At 37.3% G+C, this 15679-nt stretch overlaps 1 protein-coding gene across 7 annotated transcripts in view; it reads right to left on the bottom strand.

The window, feature by feature from the left end:
• ANKIB1 (ankyrin repeat and IBR domain containing 1) overlaps window positions 1-15679 on the bottom strand; it is an 86629-nt gene that overhangs the window by 44056 nt on the left and 26894 nt on the right. For all 7 annotated transcript variants that reach the window (XM_038125258.1, XM_038125219.1, XM_038125210.1 and 4 more), the window contains one exon: window positions 9120-9385. In XM_038125258.1, coding sequence (XP_037981186.1) covers window positions 9120-9307 — 188 coding nt within the window. In that variant the 5' untranslated portion in view covers window positions 9308-9385. The remainder of the gene's footprint in view (window positions 1-9119; window positions 9386-15679) is intronic.

The following is a 15679-nucleotide window of genomic DNA, read 5'->3' as shown; positions in this document are numbered from 1 at the left end:
ACAGAAGAATTTTTAAAGCATTAAGATAAGTATGGTAAGCCATGAGTTACAACAACATATAGAAGATCCAAGTCACGTTACCCCCTAATTTAAACTCATTTGCAATTAATTAATTCATACAATTATTGAATCATTCGGCTTTCAACACAGTAGGTCAATACTGATGCATTCAACCTTGAATAACAATGATTATTTCACTAACAGTACTTTTCTCCCAAATATACTATAAGAAAACAACCACAGTGTACCAGTAATCACTTGAATAAATCTTTTTAGTCATGACTGTTTTAAATAATTTTGGGAAGAGTACCGTTTTTTACCTGATGTTGAAAGCCATATCCAGTAAATATTGTTACTCATTATACAGTGCTAGAAAGTTATTTATTAGTACTTCAAAGTTTGTTCTCTGTTTCATTAAGATTCTGAAGAATTTCTTACATTAATCCTTACATTTGTTATAATGCAGGCCAAAGAAAAATGATGCTTTATTTATGGTTCCTATGACTGTTAGGAGGAATAGCAGCACCAAAACAGAGATTAAACAATTCCTAATGCAAAAATGTATCAATTACATCTGTAAGTTTCTTGTAACCAGAACACTATTGTTTTTATTTGAGTTACTGAAGTTTAGCATTCCCTTGGACGGTCAGGAATACTGTTTCCAAGATTCCATGCCTCTTCTGGCTTTTATTTCAATATTGAGTGGGATTTCAAAATAAATAGAACTGAATGCCAAATCAGAAGTGGCTTCCACTGAAGCTGGCTGGTTACCAGCAGCTTTTGTGACAGTCCTCTGTAAAGCAAAATCTGTGTGATTTACATCTCTGTCTCTTTCTTATATACATCTCTTCATGGCTGTAACTAATTCTAGGTGCCATCCTTCCATCCTTGTCTCCAAATCCTTCCTTTGAACACAGATTTTTTTCTGAGACCATCCACGCTGAATTCTCTTCCCACATAACTGTTGACTTAGTTTTAGATTGGTCTCAAAATAATGTGAGATTAAATAATAAACATGAAACTACCAACAAGTGTGCTCATTGTCACCTTTTAAACACACAGATTTGTATTTCTGCACAGGACAACTATCTTTGTATCAGTTTGTAAATGACCTGGCAGTGTATGCTGTCTGGATATTATTTACATAATGAAGAAATTACACAGTGAATACTACCAAGCTTTGCATAATTTATCTTTCTTAAAAAAACATAAATGTATTACAGAAATTATCTCATCTTTATCTCTCCCACCATAAAAATGTTTCCAATTTGTATGTCACTTTATCTTTAATGACACTAACTATTTTCCTTACATGTCCCAATGATGTAACTTTATTACATTAAATAGAAAAAAAAGTGTGAATTTAAAAAAAACCAAATCACCCACGATCTGTACCTTGTCCAAAAGGAAAACTGTGTCTATACACAATGTCACTGAATATTTTGCTTGGATTTTGCGATTAGATATAAAAATTAATGAGTTATTTCTGAAAAATTTGAGCCAACAGATCTCTCTGGTAAGGAAGGCACATGTGCCTCAAACCCCAGGGTGAAGTGAAGCCATTTGACACAATGATTCAGTATTTACCAATCAACTCAACAGAGTCACAAACTCTACCTGGCAACAAAATTAGTTGAAATAAAGATGTGGTCATTCTGGTTGGCAAGGACCAAAGATGTACTCCTCTATAAACCAAAGAAAATTTTACTTTGCCTGTGGTAAAATGTTCGCGATGGCTCTACTAAGTAGAACAGACAACATAGAATAAGAAACCTTTAAGAGTGTACTGCATTAATAGATCTCATTTCACCAATCACTAACAAAGCAGTCTTACTCTGCAATGTGTGATTTCCACCAAGGAAAGTAAAATTAGAACAGTTTCGTCTGGGTGCAAAAAAACCTAGCAGCAAGAAGAAGCAATAACACACTCAAGAGTGGCAGCTGTAACTGGAGAGCAAAGGCTGTGCTGTGAGCAACAAACTCATAAGCATCACGTCTCTTTAAACTACTAAGGTTAAAATAATCAAAGTCAGATGAAAAAAAGTCAGCTTTAAGACCTAAAAACACAGCAGCTGACTCGCTTTGATCTTTGCTTGTAGGTCAGACTGTCATTAGGATAAAGTCTACTTTCTGCTTTGCATTTTGTGAGGAAGTCATGAGGAACACCAGGGAAGATACCTTGGGAGGCCACACGCGTCTGCTCAGTGAGAACTGCTTTTAACTGAGATTTTGAGCTTTAGGGGAAGGAAAACAAGGAAGTCAGCCAGATAAAGGTCTGAGTTTTTCAGTCTGCCTTACTGTACTTTAGAAGACAGTGCCTGACTGGGTGGCAGCCTTTGAGGAACAAAGCAAATGCTACTGCTGCTACTTCACATCTGCAGCTGCTCCTCTAAGTGTCTCCTCTGGTTTTTTCTGTCTTTGGCAGTTTTCTCCAAGATTTAGTCACAGTAAAAACTTGATCATTTGTAAAGGCTTCCTATTTATACTTTGTACACCATCTTGACTTCTTTTTAGACTGACTATGATGAAAATGACCTTCTAAATTACTATTTTCTACCACCCAGTCAGATGCTCTGCTACTGAAATCAGGGGCACTTCAATTCACTTGGTCATCCTGCTTCTTTATAAACATGCCCACAAAGCCCTGTGAGATCATATTCTTCATTTATTATTCTCCTTCATCTAATCAAGAGGTCCCTTCAGTATTTCATATTCCAATGAATTTGAAAGGTGACCAAGACTCACAACAACACAAAATGACTAATCTAAAAAGGACCCAACAGAACCAATTCAGCAGCTGAGTGCAATGACAACAAAGCAATTTGATAAACACCTATGCTCCCACTTGGACAGATCCAAACACTGCACAGATCATTCTCCACACACCCCCAAAAGAAAACATGTAACACTATATCACAAGCAGTATCTCCGACAAGAAGCATTCATGTCTCATATTGTAAAAACATCAAAGTTTTCAATTTACAACTTTGCAGGTGCTTACTATCCAATTTTACATATTTAGTAAAATGTAGGATGAGATTCATCTTCTCAGCTCTGATGACCTACAGTGCAGACGACTACAGCTGATCCAGTTCTCTTAAATTCCCTTTGAATCAATGGGAAGAAACAGGCACTGCTGGCACAACCTATAATTTAAAACACTTTATGGTCACCTTCACAATACATGAATCGTGCTGTTGCCTTCACTAATTATTCTGACTAGATTTATTACCTATGTCTATATTGACTATAAAGGAGACCTAGTATGAATAATTCCAGTGGAAACATATTTTTCTGAATAAAATTAAACAGAAGTATGTTTAAAATAGTTATGTGTATAACTGTTGATAATTAAAAACAAGCTTGCTTTCTGTTGCTCAAAGTGAATGATCTAGACAATGACATTCTAGTAAATTATTCAGATGAAGTAGTGTGTCATACACTTTAATTTATTAAACCAGAACAGAATTATTTTGTTATGTGGGAGAAAGGGAATATAGTTGGGTGGTTTTCTTTTATATTAAAATCAGAAGTCAAAACTTAAAAATACTACTTTTAGGACAGTAGCTTAAGCAACTCTTATGCCTTCATGATTTTTCTTCCAAATGAGCTTTAAAATTGGAAAACACTAAGCAAATGTAGTAATTCAAAGAATTACCATGATGAACAAAAAAAGGGAGGAAAAAAAAAGACTCCTCCAGTTGTTTTCTGAATCACCTACTTGAAAACATCCATAAATTCAATACAAATTTCCTTACACTGGGATCCTGTAGTTTTGGTTAATAACCCCACATTTTTCCCATTTGCCCTTATTAGACAAAGAGCTGCTATGAACCTTATTATTTTTCTTTTGTTCACATTTATATCAGAAGTACTGTTAGGAAAGCAATTAAAAAGGAACACTAGACTTACTGTCAAAGCATTGAATAGATGTTCAGAAATTTAATAAAGAAAAAATATGAATTTTAGCACCTTTCTGAAGATTTCAGCATGAATCATTTAGGTCTATTTGCATCTCAAAGTTTAAATATTTACAGAACTTCTGTCTGTCAAAACAGTGAAGTAGCCTCTTTTTGATTTCCATCTCCAGAAAAAAAATATCAAAAATTCAGAGCAGCTTCAACCTTATCAGAAAACAAGCAACTACAGCACTTCTCTAAAGCCAAGTGACCTGCAAAGAACAGGCTTTTCATCAATACTTTTCCTTAACATCTATTTTTGCAGCATAAAAATCCTCTAATACCCTCTAAACTTCAGACAAATCTTGTTCTGAAAAACAGTCTACACACATGTCCCTCAAAATCATCCAAAAGTAATTTTCAACATGATTGCAAATGGATGAAAAGCCAACAAAAGCTGGCATGGGAAGAGACATTCCTGAATGTGCTGTGATGAACGCAACATTCCCTTTGGGGTTAAGAAGTTTTCTGGCAAATTCACCCTCCATAACACGCTGGAAATATCAACATACTTTTTTTGATTGCATTACAATTGCTTGGACCAGTCCTTAAAGAGATGCATGGCCTAGAGGAAGCCATTACTATTTTGATGTTCTGTCATTCTTCTGAAGTGAAATATACTTCCCAAATTATAGCAATGAAGCAAGAGATATTGCCTATGAACAAATCCCAGGCACATTTACCAACGTTTCTCTCTGACTGGCTTAGCTATGCCTTCATTTCCAGAGTTGCTTGACTATTACTGAATGGCAGACATCAAGAAGTGGGTTTGGGTTTGATTTTTTTTCCTTCAGTTTCAGCAATCACCTCAATTTCCAGAATCTCTGTAACAAGAAAGTATTGTTTTTCTTGTTGTAGGAAAAAATCAGCTTCGTAAACCTGTTCTGTCTCCCCAGAGTTCCATGTTTATGTCACCTCCTCCTCCCCCCCTTCAGGCCAGGACCAGCAGCAACTGCTACAACAATCCACTTTTGGCTTGAATACTCACTCACAAAGTGCTCAGATATAGCAGTATGAAACACACAATGAGGAAAATCTGTCACTGATCCAAAAAGCTTCCCAGCAAAGCTGCAAAACTGAAAGTCACACCACATATATTGCAAAATGACAGTTTATCTAAGGGTTTTTTTTTTCCGTTCAACGTCAAGCAAGTCCTCGTGATTTCCAGTCACTCCATCTCAAGCAGCCTCTGGAAAGTCTGTTCTCTTGTCATAGCTCAGGAGTGCTTCACCAACAGCCAGACTCTAGTGAGTAACTTTCCACATTGATAGCAATTCTTTCAAACTAAGCAGTCAGATGGTCTAAAATGTCCCTTAGGCAAAAAAGAAAAACAAAAAAGCCTGAGGGCATTGGATGTGCTTGATCATCTGAAGACTGCCTTTTCTAAAGAAAACATGTTTCCAGTGTGCTATGTCTGTAATACTTTTATACACATTCAGGGAGTGAAATTTAAATTATCTTCTTAAATATGAATCTTCTGTCAAGACCTTAATTCATAGAGAAACAGGATAAATGTTTGTAGTGGGATGAGACTAGTGTGGATGTTGTATAAAGCTCTCCAAATTCCTATGTGGGGTGCTCCATGAACTGCCCCTGGGTTCCTCCACAGGGCACGGTCCTTCAGCAATACACTGCTGCAGAGTGGGTCCCACACAGGGTCACAGGTCCTGCCAGAAATCCTGCTTCTGTGTGGGCTGCTCTCCACAGGCTGTGCAGCTCCTGCAGGAGCCTGATCTGGCATGGGCTCTCCATGGGCTGCAGGCTCCTTCAGGGCACATCCACCTGTTCTGCTGTGGGGTCCTCCAGGGGCTGTGGGTGCATCTCTGCTCTCCGTGGATGTCCAGGGGCTGCGGGAGGACATCCTGCCTCAGCACAGCCTGCACCACGGGCTGCAGGGGAATCTCTGCTGCAGCACCTGGAGCACCTCCTGCTCCTCCTTCTCTGGCCTGAGGTCTCTGCAGGGCTGTTTCCCTCACACATTTTTTTCACTCCTCTCTGACAGAAGCTGTGCAGCATTTTTCACCCTTTCCTAAGTATGCAATCACAGAGGTACCACCAGCATCACCACAATCTCAGCTTTGGCCAGTGGTGGGGCAGGTTTGGAACTGGCAGACACAGTTGTGCCTGGTGTGGGGCACACTGATCTCTTCTCACAGATGCCATCCCCACAGTCCCTGCTACCAAAACCTTGCACCGTGAACCCAGCACAATGCCCTTCTGTCAGCTCCTGACAGGTGCCACAGCTGGGGGCTGAGGGTTATCCTGTGCCAGCCTTGGGGCTCCTCTCTGCTGATGAGCTTACTGGCCTGAGATCAAGTCCTTGCAAAGTCTTGTTTGAGCTAATAAGCTGCGGTCAGCAATTTTTGGTCTTTAAACATTAAATAGTATCTTAAAACAAACTGGTATGTCAGGTAAACATTATTCAGGGCTGCAGACCAAGTTATACATTAATGGAATGTTGACTATGTTTTGGTTTTTATTTCAACATTCCTAGTATACTAAAGTTTCCTATGATACTCATTAAAATGATCAAGAAACAATCCTAGCATTTTAACAAAATCTTGCTGGATCTTGTGAAAAGAAATTAACAGCAAATTTTCAAATTTTTACATCTTGATCCTGTTTCTGGACTGTAAATGTTGGATGAAAAGTGCAGCAGCCAGATGATTCTGATACTTGCTGCATAATAACTGTGCAGCTCGAAATCATTGAGACATTTTTGTTGGCTTAAGTTTCTGCCAGTAGACTTCATGCTGGATTAAACCAAGTTTGTGCAGGTTGGCAGTTTTGCTTTGTGACCCTTTCACCTCTTCTCTAGTTTCTTGTTTCTTTCCTTCTGAAACCACTGCAGCAGGATGTCCCCAAGTCCCTTTCACTGCAAACTCGGTGCCTGTGTTTTCACTGTGCCTTTGGCCAGTCACACCACCCTCAGCACTGCCAGAGAGGATATTTCTAAACATCCCAAAATATCTCTGTCAATGCAGTCTGTATTGCAAAAAGGTGTACCAACAACTGCATCACACTACTCTATTTTGAGAAAATCTCACACAGTAAACTGGAAACACATGTCAGTTCATATCCACCTACAATAATACTATTGCCTATAGTGAAAAACTGAATTATACAGTGTGCATGCAAGTAAATGCTACACCTTGTAGTTAGTGGTGCTACAGATTCCCCAAGATTTAAAATGTTTTATGAAGAGATAAACATAAAATATTATACTACTTTGGACAACTCATAATGGTAAATTTCGCTCAAAATACAAAGAGATTAAAATTAATTTATATTTAGGTACTGAACTTCATCAGTAAACCAAAGCAACCCTTTTAATAATCAGCTCGTTCAACCCCTGCCATATCCAGGACTTTCTGCATCAAAAAGAAGTAGCTCAACTACAAAGCACTCGTGCCCTTTCTTCTATCAAGTTAGCAAATAGACATGCTGTAAGGCTTATATTTATTCACTTTTACTACTTTATTTAGATAAAAAGGCTACATTTATTTGCAGCACATCTTAAAGAGAAGCCCTTAGAAAGACATCAGAAAAGTTAATAGTAAAAAAACTTCAGTAAATTATTCCTCACAAGTGCTACAATTTTAACAGTCTAGGTTTTCAGAACCAGACTCCAGCAGATAAAGGCACCTACCCTAATGTTTAGGGACAAAAAATGTATTACAAAGCCTTGATTCAAATAGGGCAAAAGAATGATTCTTTTGATCATTAGTTTGCCATGTGTGAAAAAAAACAAAGTTCTCCTGTGAGACTTAGATGTTGAAGGTCCTATGTAGCTAGTAGCAAAATGGCATTTTAAAATGACTTTAAAAAAATACAAAGCAGTATTTGAGATTCCATCATAATGATGCAATATGAATTAACTAATGCACTGCTCAGAAGTCAGTAATTATGACTATTTCTTTTCATATGTGCAACTTCAGGTGTCCTTTTTGTTTCAATGAGGCTATAATTTCTTAAGAGCTATTTTCTTCAGAGAAATCTGAAAATCTCAGAGGAAAAAATAATATCGAAAGTATATGTAAAAACTGGACACTATTACAAATTTGTTTTAGTTAACACTTTTCTATAATTCAAGAATAAGGAATGGGGGGAAAAATAAACAAAAAAAGTTTCAGAGATGAAATGAAAACATCAAATTAAAAATAGAAATACAGAATACATAGGGAAGAAGAGAAAAATATTTTGCCAAAATTGAGGTAAATGAGAAATTACAAAATAAAAATATGGTTAGATGAATCTAAAACACTGAGGAAAAATTTATGGTGAGAGGCCAGAAAACTAGTGAAGTTACAGCATATGAGGTACAAAACAAACCTTATGAATACTACAGGCCCCTTTAGACATAAACACAAAAATGAAAAGAATATTACCAATAACACAGTTGAGTATTTCTTTCTGTTCTGTTTCCTAATTTGAAGAAGAGGATATTTATGAAATTCTCTCTAATAGTGTTTACTGAAGAAGAGGTTTAGCAATGTCTGCCTGGTACTACCTTCATAAAATACTAGATGAGAATAGCTTGTGTCTGCAATGTCTGGACGTGGGTAAGATGTTAATCTTTAATTGATCTTAGAGCACTGACAAAAATACTAAAGAATGGAAACAGCTAATATTAGGGATTGCTGTCCATGTTGACTGCAGCAACAATAAACTTACTTATTATCAAGATAATAATGTTCAGTTATTATCCAACCCATAAAATAAAAGCTGCCTGAATAACACAAGAATAAATATATATTGTACCATCTAGAAGTAGTTACAATCAGTGTAATATCCACAAAGCTTTGCAAACAGATTATTTAAAGACAGGAAAACACATCAAGAATGGTGGAACAGTCACTATTTTCAAAGAACCATAGTATAGAAGTCTTCAGGAAGCGAGCTAAAACTGCCCAAGACTAATTTTACAAGAAAGGAACAGATACTGAAATAAAATCAGACTGTTTATCAGCCTGTGATTATAGACTAATTTGCATGTTTTCTATGACTACTCAAACTTTTTACAAATTCTGTCTGTGCAACACACACACATATATGTGTACACCTATGCACACACACATCAGGTGTTTATAACCTGGCTGACACTCTTGCATTTGCTAGGTCAGTTTTTCACAGCCAAGCCAAATTTCAAATGCTGCTTACCCCAGGATACGATTCATTCCATGCCTAGCAGCATAATGGAGCGGAGTATTGTGCTGGTACGTTTCTCCATAAGAAGTATTTGGGTCAAGAGTTTCTTTTAGTTGAGGGTTGCTCTCATAGATTTGGCAGGCCAAGTTTTCATCTCCATTTATAAGAGCTTTGCGGAATTTGGTGGTTGTGTTTCCCATGTTGCTATCCTAGCTATCAATGGCACTTCCTTTCCCCTTCATCCACTTGTTGTACGGTTCTGTAACATGCTTCACAGCCTAGAAAAGACAAAAAACATTCCAGTTATTCTGTAAAATACTTTTTCCTCTTTTTCCTAGATGAAAAGAAAAAATGCAGAACACTGTAAATGGGCAGGTAAAGAAGAAGTACATAGGGCTTATGTACTTCTCCTCATGAATGGCTGAAATCTTTCTAGGTAGATGCACACAAATTCCCAATTCTTCACAGATCATTTCCCTAATAAATTGTGGCTCTCCCTCCCTCTGCAAATATCTTCACTACCTACACTCATTAAACCCGTGGAAAAGAAATGGCTAATATTGACCTGTATTAAAAGACTGGCATGAACGCTGAATTTTCATGAATGAGAAATGAATTAAAAAATTGATGTTACTTCAAAAACAGAATAAATCTAAAGCAAAATTCTTACACAAGGAAGAAAAATTCTTCAAAAATATGTAATAAAGCAGACAGTCGCTTATCTTTTAATTAAAGAAAATCATATTAAAACATGCTTGAAGCACCTGAGCTTGTATCGGTGGGTGTACACAGCACCCTTCTGTGCCAGTAAGATGAATGCCCATGAACACAGGAATTACGATGGCCCCATCTTAAGCTCTGCTAAGCAGACTCTCTTAAACACCTAGCTCCTTACACTTAGATCTACAATGAATGGGTCCATACAACATCTGGCACTTGTACTGGCACAAACCAACTGCACCTTACAGTACTTCAAAGTACTTTCCAGCTGCTTTCATAGCCTCTCAATTTTACCTGATGGAGGCACCCAGCAGATTAAGCTGCAAAAAGGCAGGGCAGACAGAGCATCTCTGCTCATGACACGGGACAGCAGGAGCTTATCTGGAGATGCAGCTGGAGAGAGCACATGTTGGTTTATGTCAGCACACAGACAAGGGAGTCAGCACCGGCTGCAGCTGGTAGAACAGCGAACCTTCTAGGAGGTCCCTTTTGTGCATGAGTCATCCCATCCACACTGCTCCATGCCAGACCTTTCAGCCCACAAAGCACACACAGGGATCCAAATATGCCAGGCACAGCAGGTTAGGGGATTGAGACTATGTTGTGCACATAAAATCCGACAGGGCAGGAGCTGCCCAGTACCTTATATTCAACTTGTTGGGACTATCTCAAAGCTACTATTTCTACATTGGCTTTCCATCACAGTTACTGGTGCCCCTCCAGGCTTGTAGACAGAGGAATCCAAGGGGTCTAGAGTTGCAGAGAATCCAAGGGAATCAGGATGTGGATAAAATTCACACTAAAAGCAGTTGAGGAAGCCTGGTGAACAGCTGCAGTGACACTTTTGTTTCCCCAGAGCTGTTGTCACCAGTTGCCTCATCAGCCTGGTCACATCTGTTCAAGAAGGAGGGAGGTGGCCTTGGTGGCCTTCCTTTTAATCCTCTGTCCTACAAAATCATGGTAAGGCAACCCTTATTTTGAGCTGTTGTGAGGCAGCAATGATTCTGCTGTATCAGCTGCCTCCACGTACTAAACATGTTGGCTGAGACCAGAGTTAGCTAAAGAACCAAGTAGGCACAAATGGACATCCTTCATGTATCTAGTCATATCCACAAACCAAAACCTAGATTATTCAATCACACTACAGATTCTGCAGCATTTTGTATCCTTCTGTCATTGACATATTTTAAAATACAAACATGCAGATACTATGCAGATGTAATATTTATATTCTTCAAGAAAATCACTGCATGTTCACCTTACTACATCACAACTCTCAGTGCCATAAATTAATGTGTTTTCAGATGCAAAACTAGTTGCATTACTCTACATACTGGGGAGTTCAGGCTTTAGTCTATGAACCCTTTAGTCTACGAAGAAAAATTCTACACTTTTTTCAGTCAGCCAGCAGTTCATATTATATTCGACAGGATCTCAGGAATAACTTGAAAGAATGATTTCACTTAAGTTTAACAAGATTAGTTTGTGATATTATATCATCTGTCAATCCCTATCTACCACTAGTAGCTCTCAAGACTATAAACTAAATTAATGAGAACAAATGCCTAAAAGATATCAGAATTGTCATGGAAATCAATAATGAAGATCCCACTAATGGCTGTAACACTAAGAAAAGCACAAATAATTTGAAATTAGAACGTAACAGCGCTGATTTCCATGCATTTATTTCTGGAAATGAGCACACAGATAACTTGCATCAGCTGCAGAACATGCTGCTTCTTGCCCAAACTGGAACATTAAACAAACCTGAGTAAGGATGAATGAGAACATTGAGAGTGGAAGGAGATAAGATGGTGCCCCCGGCACCTGAGAGAAATCTGGGACAGGGTGGTTCTGTTGAGATGCTGAAGATGAGATCTGAATGGATTTAGGCAGGGGTATGGAAATGCATGGAAGAAGTGAGGGTCTCTGTGGGGTGAGCTAAAAAGCTCAAGTCATTTTTGTGCAGAAAAGTAAAAAATCATTAATTCTTCTGTACACCGAATAAACTTTATTTACTTTTGATGCAGAATATAGAATATAGAATATTAGAATGTTGTACTGTCATCAGTGACTACTAATATAAAAGATGTAGGCACATTGCTTGAACTATTATGTATATTATTGTATCATCCAGAAATTTTAGGAATATGCAGACTGCACCATGTAAGTCACTGCAAACAGCAATGACATCTGCTTTCTTTAAAAAAGCTAACAGCTTATGTGTCCAATAAAGGGCTAAATATGACACAGATGTAATACAGAAAGGTGAATGAAATAAAAAGAGTAAAAAACTTGTTTGTACAAAAGGACCAGACTCCAAGGGAAATGAATCTCAGTCAAAGGAAAGGGAAAATTTTAAGAAGGATTATGAGACAGAGCTAAGCTATGATATGGCTTTGAAAAGACACAAGTGAACTCCAACACAAAACCAAGAATGAATGCAGAGGTATTGAAAATTTAGCAAAGGCTAATGTAAATACAGCCATCACATTATCAAAATAAAATGAAAGATGATAGAATGGGGATAGTCAATGAAGGCCCTTCAGGTGATGGCAAACAGCTTATATTTGATGTGATAGCAAGAAACTGATCTCTGGAAGAATGGATAGGAGAGAAGTGACAGGGTCAAAATTAACCCAGAAAACAATTCTCTACGTAAAACACATGATATGATAAACTACATAAATGTCTGTCACCTTCATACAGTATCCACAAAGTTTTTCATTTTTAACACTACAACAGGCATTATTAGCCTTTTATGCTTTGGAAATTTGGTGGACCATACAGTAGTATTTTTTGTTTTCTGAACTGCAATTAAACAGGTCAGCAGAAACACAAGGGAGAATCTGTCTCTGTACCCTGGCTCTAACAGTTGGCTCCCAGCATGTTTGGAAGTCCAGAAGAAAGAAAGATGTGACAGCTGCTGCCTCTCTCAAGCTGCTGTAGTTGATGAGTGCCCTTCTGTAAAATATTCAAGATCTGCCCGTTTACAGTCATCAGTTCATCTTTCAGCAAACAGCCCCACTGCATCCATCACCAAAGCAGCCTCTACCTCAACTGAAGGAGAAAAAGGACAAAATGTCAGCTGATATAAGAAAATTCTGACCTGAGAATGGCTGAAATGGGCCCAGTCTGATGCCTTTTAGTGTAATTATCTTTCATGAAGAGTTTCCAACCTGTTACATTGTCAGAGAACAGAAAATTAACGAGCAAAGATGGAACCAGACATTCAGGGAAAGGAAACTTTAGTTCACTCCTTCTGCCTGCCATTTCGTGTTTTTAGAGGTGAAGGGCATATAATACATACATTTCCCCTGACACAGGTGGCAGGGAAGTGGTCTGGAAGGTTATCAGCCAGTCAGCCTCACAGACCTGGAGAGCTCCTGATAGCTGAACCCAAGTGTTGCTAAAGCAGTTTCAGCAGCTCCTGGGCTCACATGGGCAGTGTGCAGTATCAGTGTCACTGATCTTGCTTCCCTCTTTGTATAAACCCAGCATTTAAAATCCTTAGGCTATTTTTCAGTGTCCACATCACAGTGGAAAAAGAAAAAGAGCGCACAAACATGACAATTTTTTAATATTTTACCTAAATTGAGACTTGAATAGAATTTTACAGGACAAATACAAGATTATTTTTTTGGTAGGGAGATCTGTTCGCTGAATCGTCAAGCTCTGTGCTAACAGAAAGACTGTATCGTGGCCTTTAGCATAACCTTATATCATTTATCATAACCACAAACATCATTTTACACCAAAGAATTCAGGAAAAACTAAATGCAATGTTTGAAAAATATATCCCATATTTTTTCTGAATTCCAAACATCAAGTCCTAATTTTGAAATTATATTTATTACTGTATTGCCAAATAGAAGTTCCGGCCTAACAAAACCCAAAAACCACCCTAAAGTTTAAGGAAAGATTCATATAAACTCCATTAGGGCCATCACACTTCTCTGCCTTAGCAACGAACAGTAATTTCTATGGCTTATTAGCAACACTTTATAACAGCTCTATAAAAATTTAACAAAGAGACAGCCACTCTCATAGGAGCTTGACGATTGAGTACAAGGTGAAAAAAGAGTGGATAAAGAAAGACATGAGCAAGGAAGCAATGAGATTCTGAGAGCAGTTCCACCAGCTGCCCAATTGCTATTGATTTTTCCATGGGCATCATCATAGAAGTGAGTCTGAAGAAGAATGGCAATGACATCACAGGATTTCAGAAGGAATTCTTCCTTTCCAGGTGCTTGCCAGAAATTTGTAAAAAAGAGTAAAATGTAGATGTGGGATCAGGTAAGTATTTTGGAAACATCATACATCTAACACTCATTTAGGAACCGCATATTGAACACAAAAGTCTTTCATGACACGGCATATCTTTCTCAATTTACATTTTAATTGCTTTAATACTAGAACAGAATTTCTTCCTGAATGGAGGACTAGCACGTGTTGATACAGTACCTGTTCTAAACCTTAGGGAATGAAAAAAAGGGAGACAGACTGTACTGCATCACACTCCTTAGAAAATCTATCAAAACCAGTAACAAAATACTCAGGTTTAACAATGAGAAGAAAATGCTATATATTTCTTGCACTAAAAAACCTACAGTTTATATAATGAGCAAAGATCAGTATTGAAGCTAATAATCATGTGCAACTTTTTTTTTTTTACAATGTAACACTTCATAATTATACAGCTTAACCTTACAAAGTTTAAGTACAATTTGCAGATTAAAAACCTTAAAAACGACTTCTTAAGTAGTTTGTCATGTAAACTAAAGAATATTCTTCTGGAAAAGCTAAGTGAGCCAAGATCAAAGAAGACTACATTGCTCCTCATATTTAAATCTTAATATTATTAAAATAAAATATATTAACTAAAATTAGTGTGTATTACATGGCTTCTAAACCCTTCAAAAGACAAGTGATAACAAATCAGTTACACAGAAAGGATAAAAAGATATCAAAAATACTTGTTTTTACCCGGCATTTTTATGAAACTACTAAATACTTTGAAATTATATTCTAAAAGCATCTTCTGTTTCAAGCACAGTTAGCTCAAAAGGTAGCTATTTTATTTGCTTTGGATACTGCAGTTAAACAGCTCATTTTTAAAAGCTGAGTTTCTAAACTGTTTACTGCAGAGTTTGTCCTACATTATAAATTTTTTTTTGCAGAAGGGAACCACAAACAACTTTATGGTTCAGGAGAAAGCCTTGTGATCTGTATGCTTAGGATGACTGTCACATTATGATGTTGGTAATTTTAATCCTCACTTCTGGGACAGACTAACACAAATAAAGCAAATCATAAGTTATGTTCAAGAACTCTCAGAATACCAGGCTGTCTTCTAGAAACAGCAGAAAAAGCCCTGGTTAGTGCTCTTCTTCCTGTCTTACCCTCTCCCTAGAGTTTTTTAAAAAAAATAAAAATCTCACTTTACCAAGATGACAAAATTAAGAATGAAGCATTCAAATGCACACGCCTGTTTTACATATGGATGGCACAGATGCCTGTAATTAAGATGCAGCAGAAAAAGTTAAACTAAATCTAATTTTCACATGTTTATAGTGAAGATTTAAGATTTGTCATATTTTAATTAATTACAAATTGTTCTCTCTGGATACCTGTATCTGGGACAACTTTTCTGCAACGTCTGAAGTAACAAATGCATTTGTAAAGCTTGAGAACTGGTTACAGAAAACAGTGGTGGTGTTTAGGGTTTTAGGGTTTTTTTACACATTGAAATATGCTAAGGTTTGTGGCAGAAGTTCTAAGTCATCAACTGGAAATAATGAAAGGGTCTCTGCCACTTTAAACCTCTGTGAATAAGACTTTAAATTATCAAA

Source organism: Motacilla alba, chromosome 2 (assembly GCF_015832195.1).
Source record: "Motacilla alba alba isolate MOTALB_02 chromosome 2, Motacilla_alba_V1.0_pri, whole genome shotgun sequence".
NCBI classification, from domain to species: domain Eukaryota; kingdom Metazoa; phylum Chordata; class Aves; order Passeriformes; family Motacillidae; genus Motacilla; species Motacilla alba.
The sequence above is the reverse complement of the archived record's forward strand: the minus strand, read 5'-3'. Positions and strand labels throughout refer to the sequence as shown.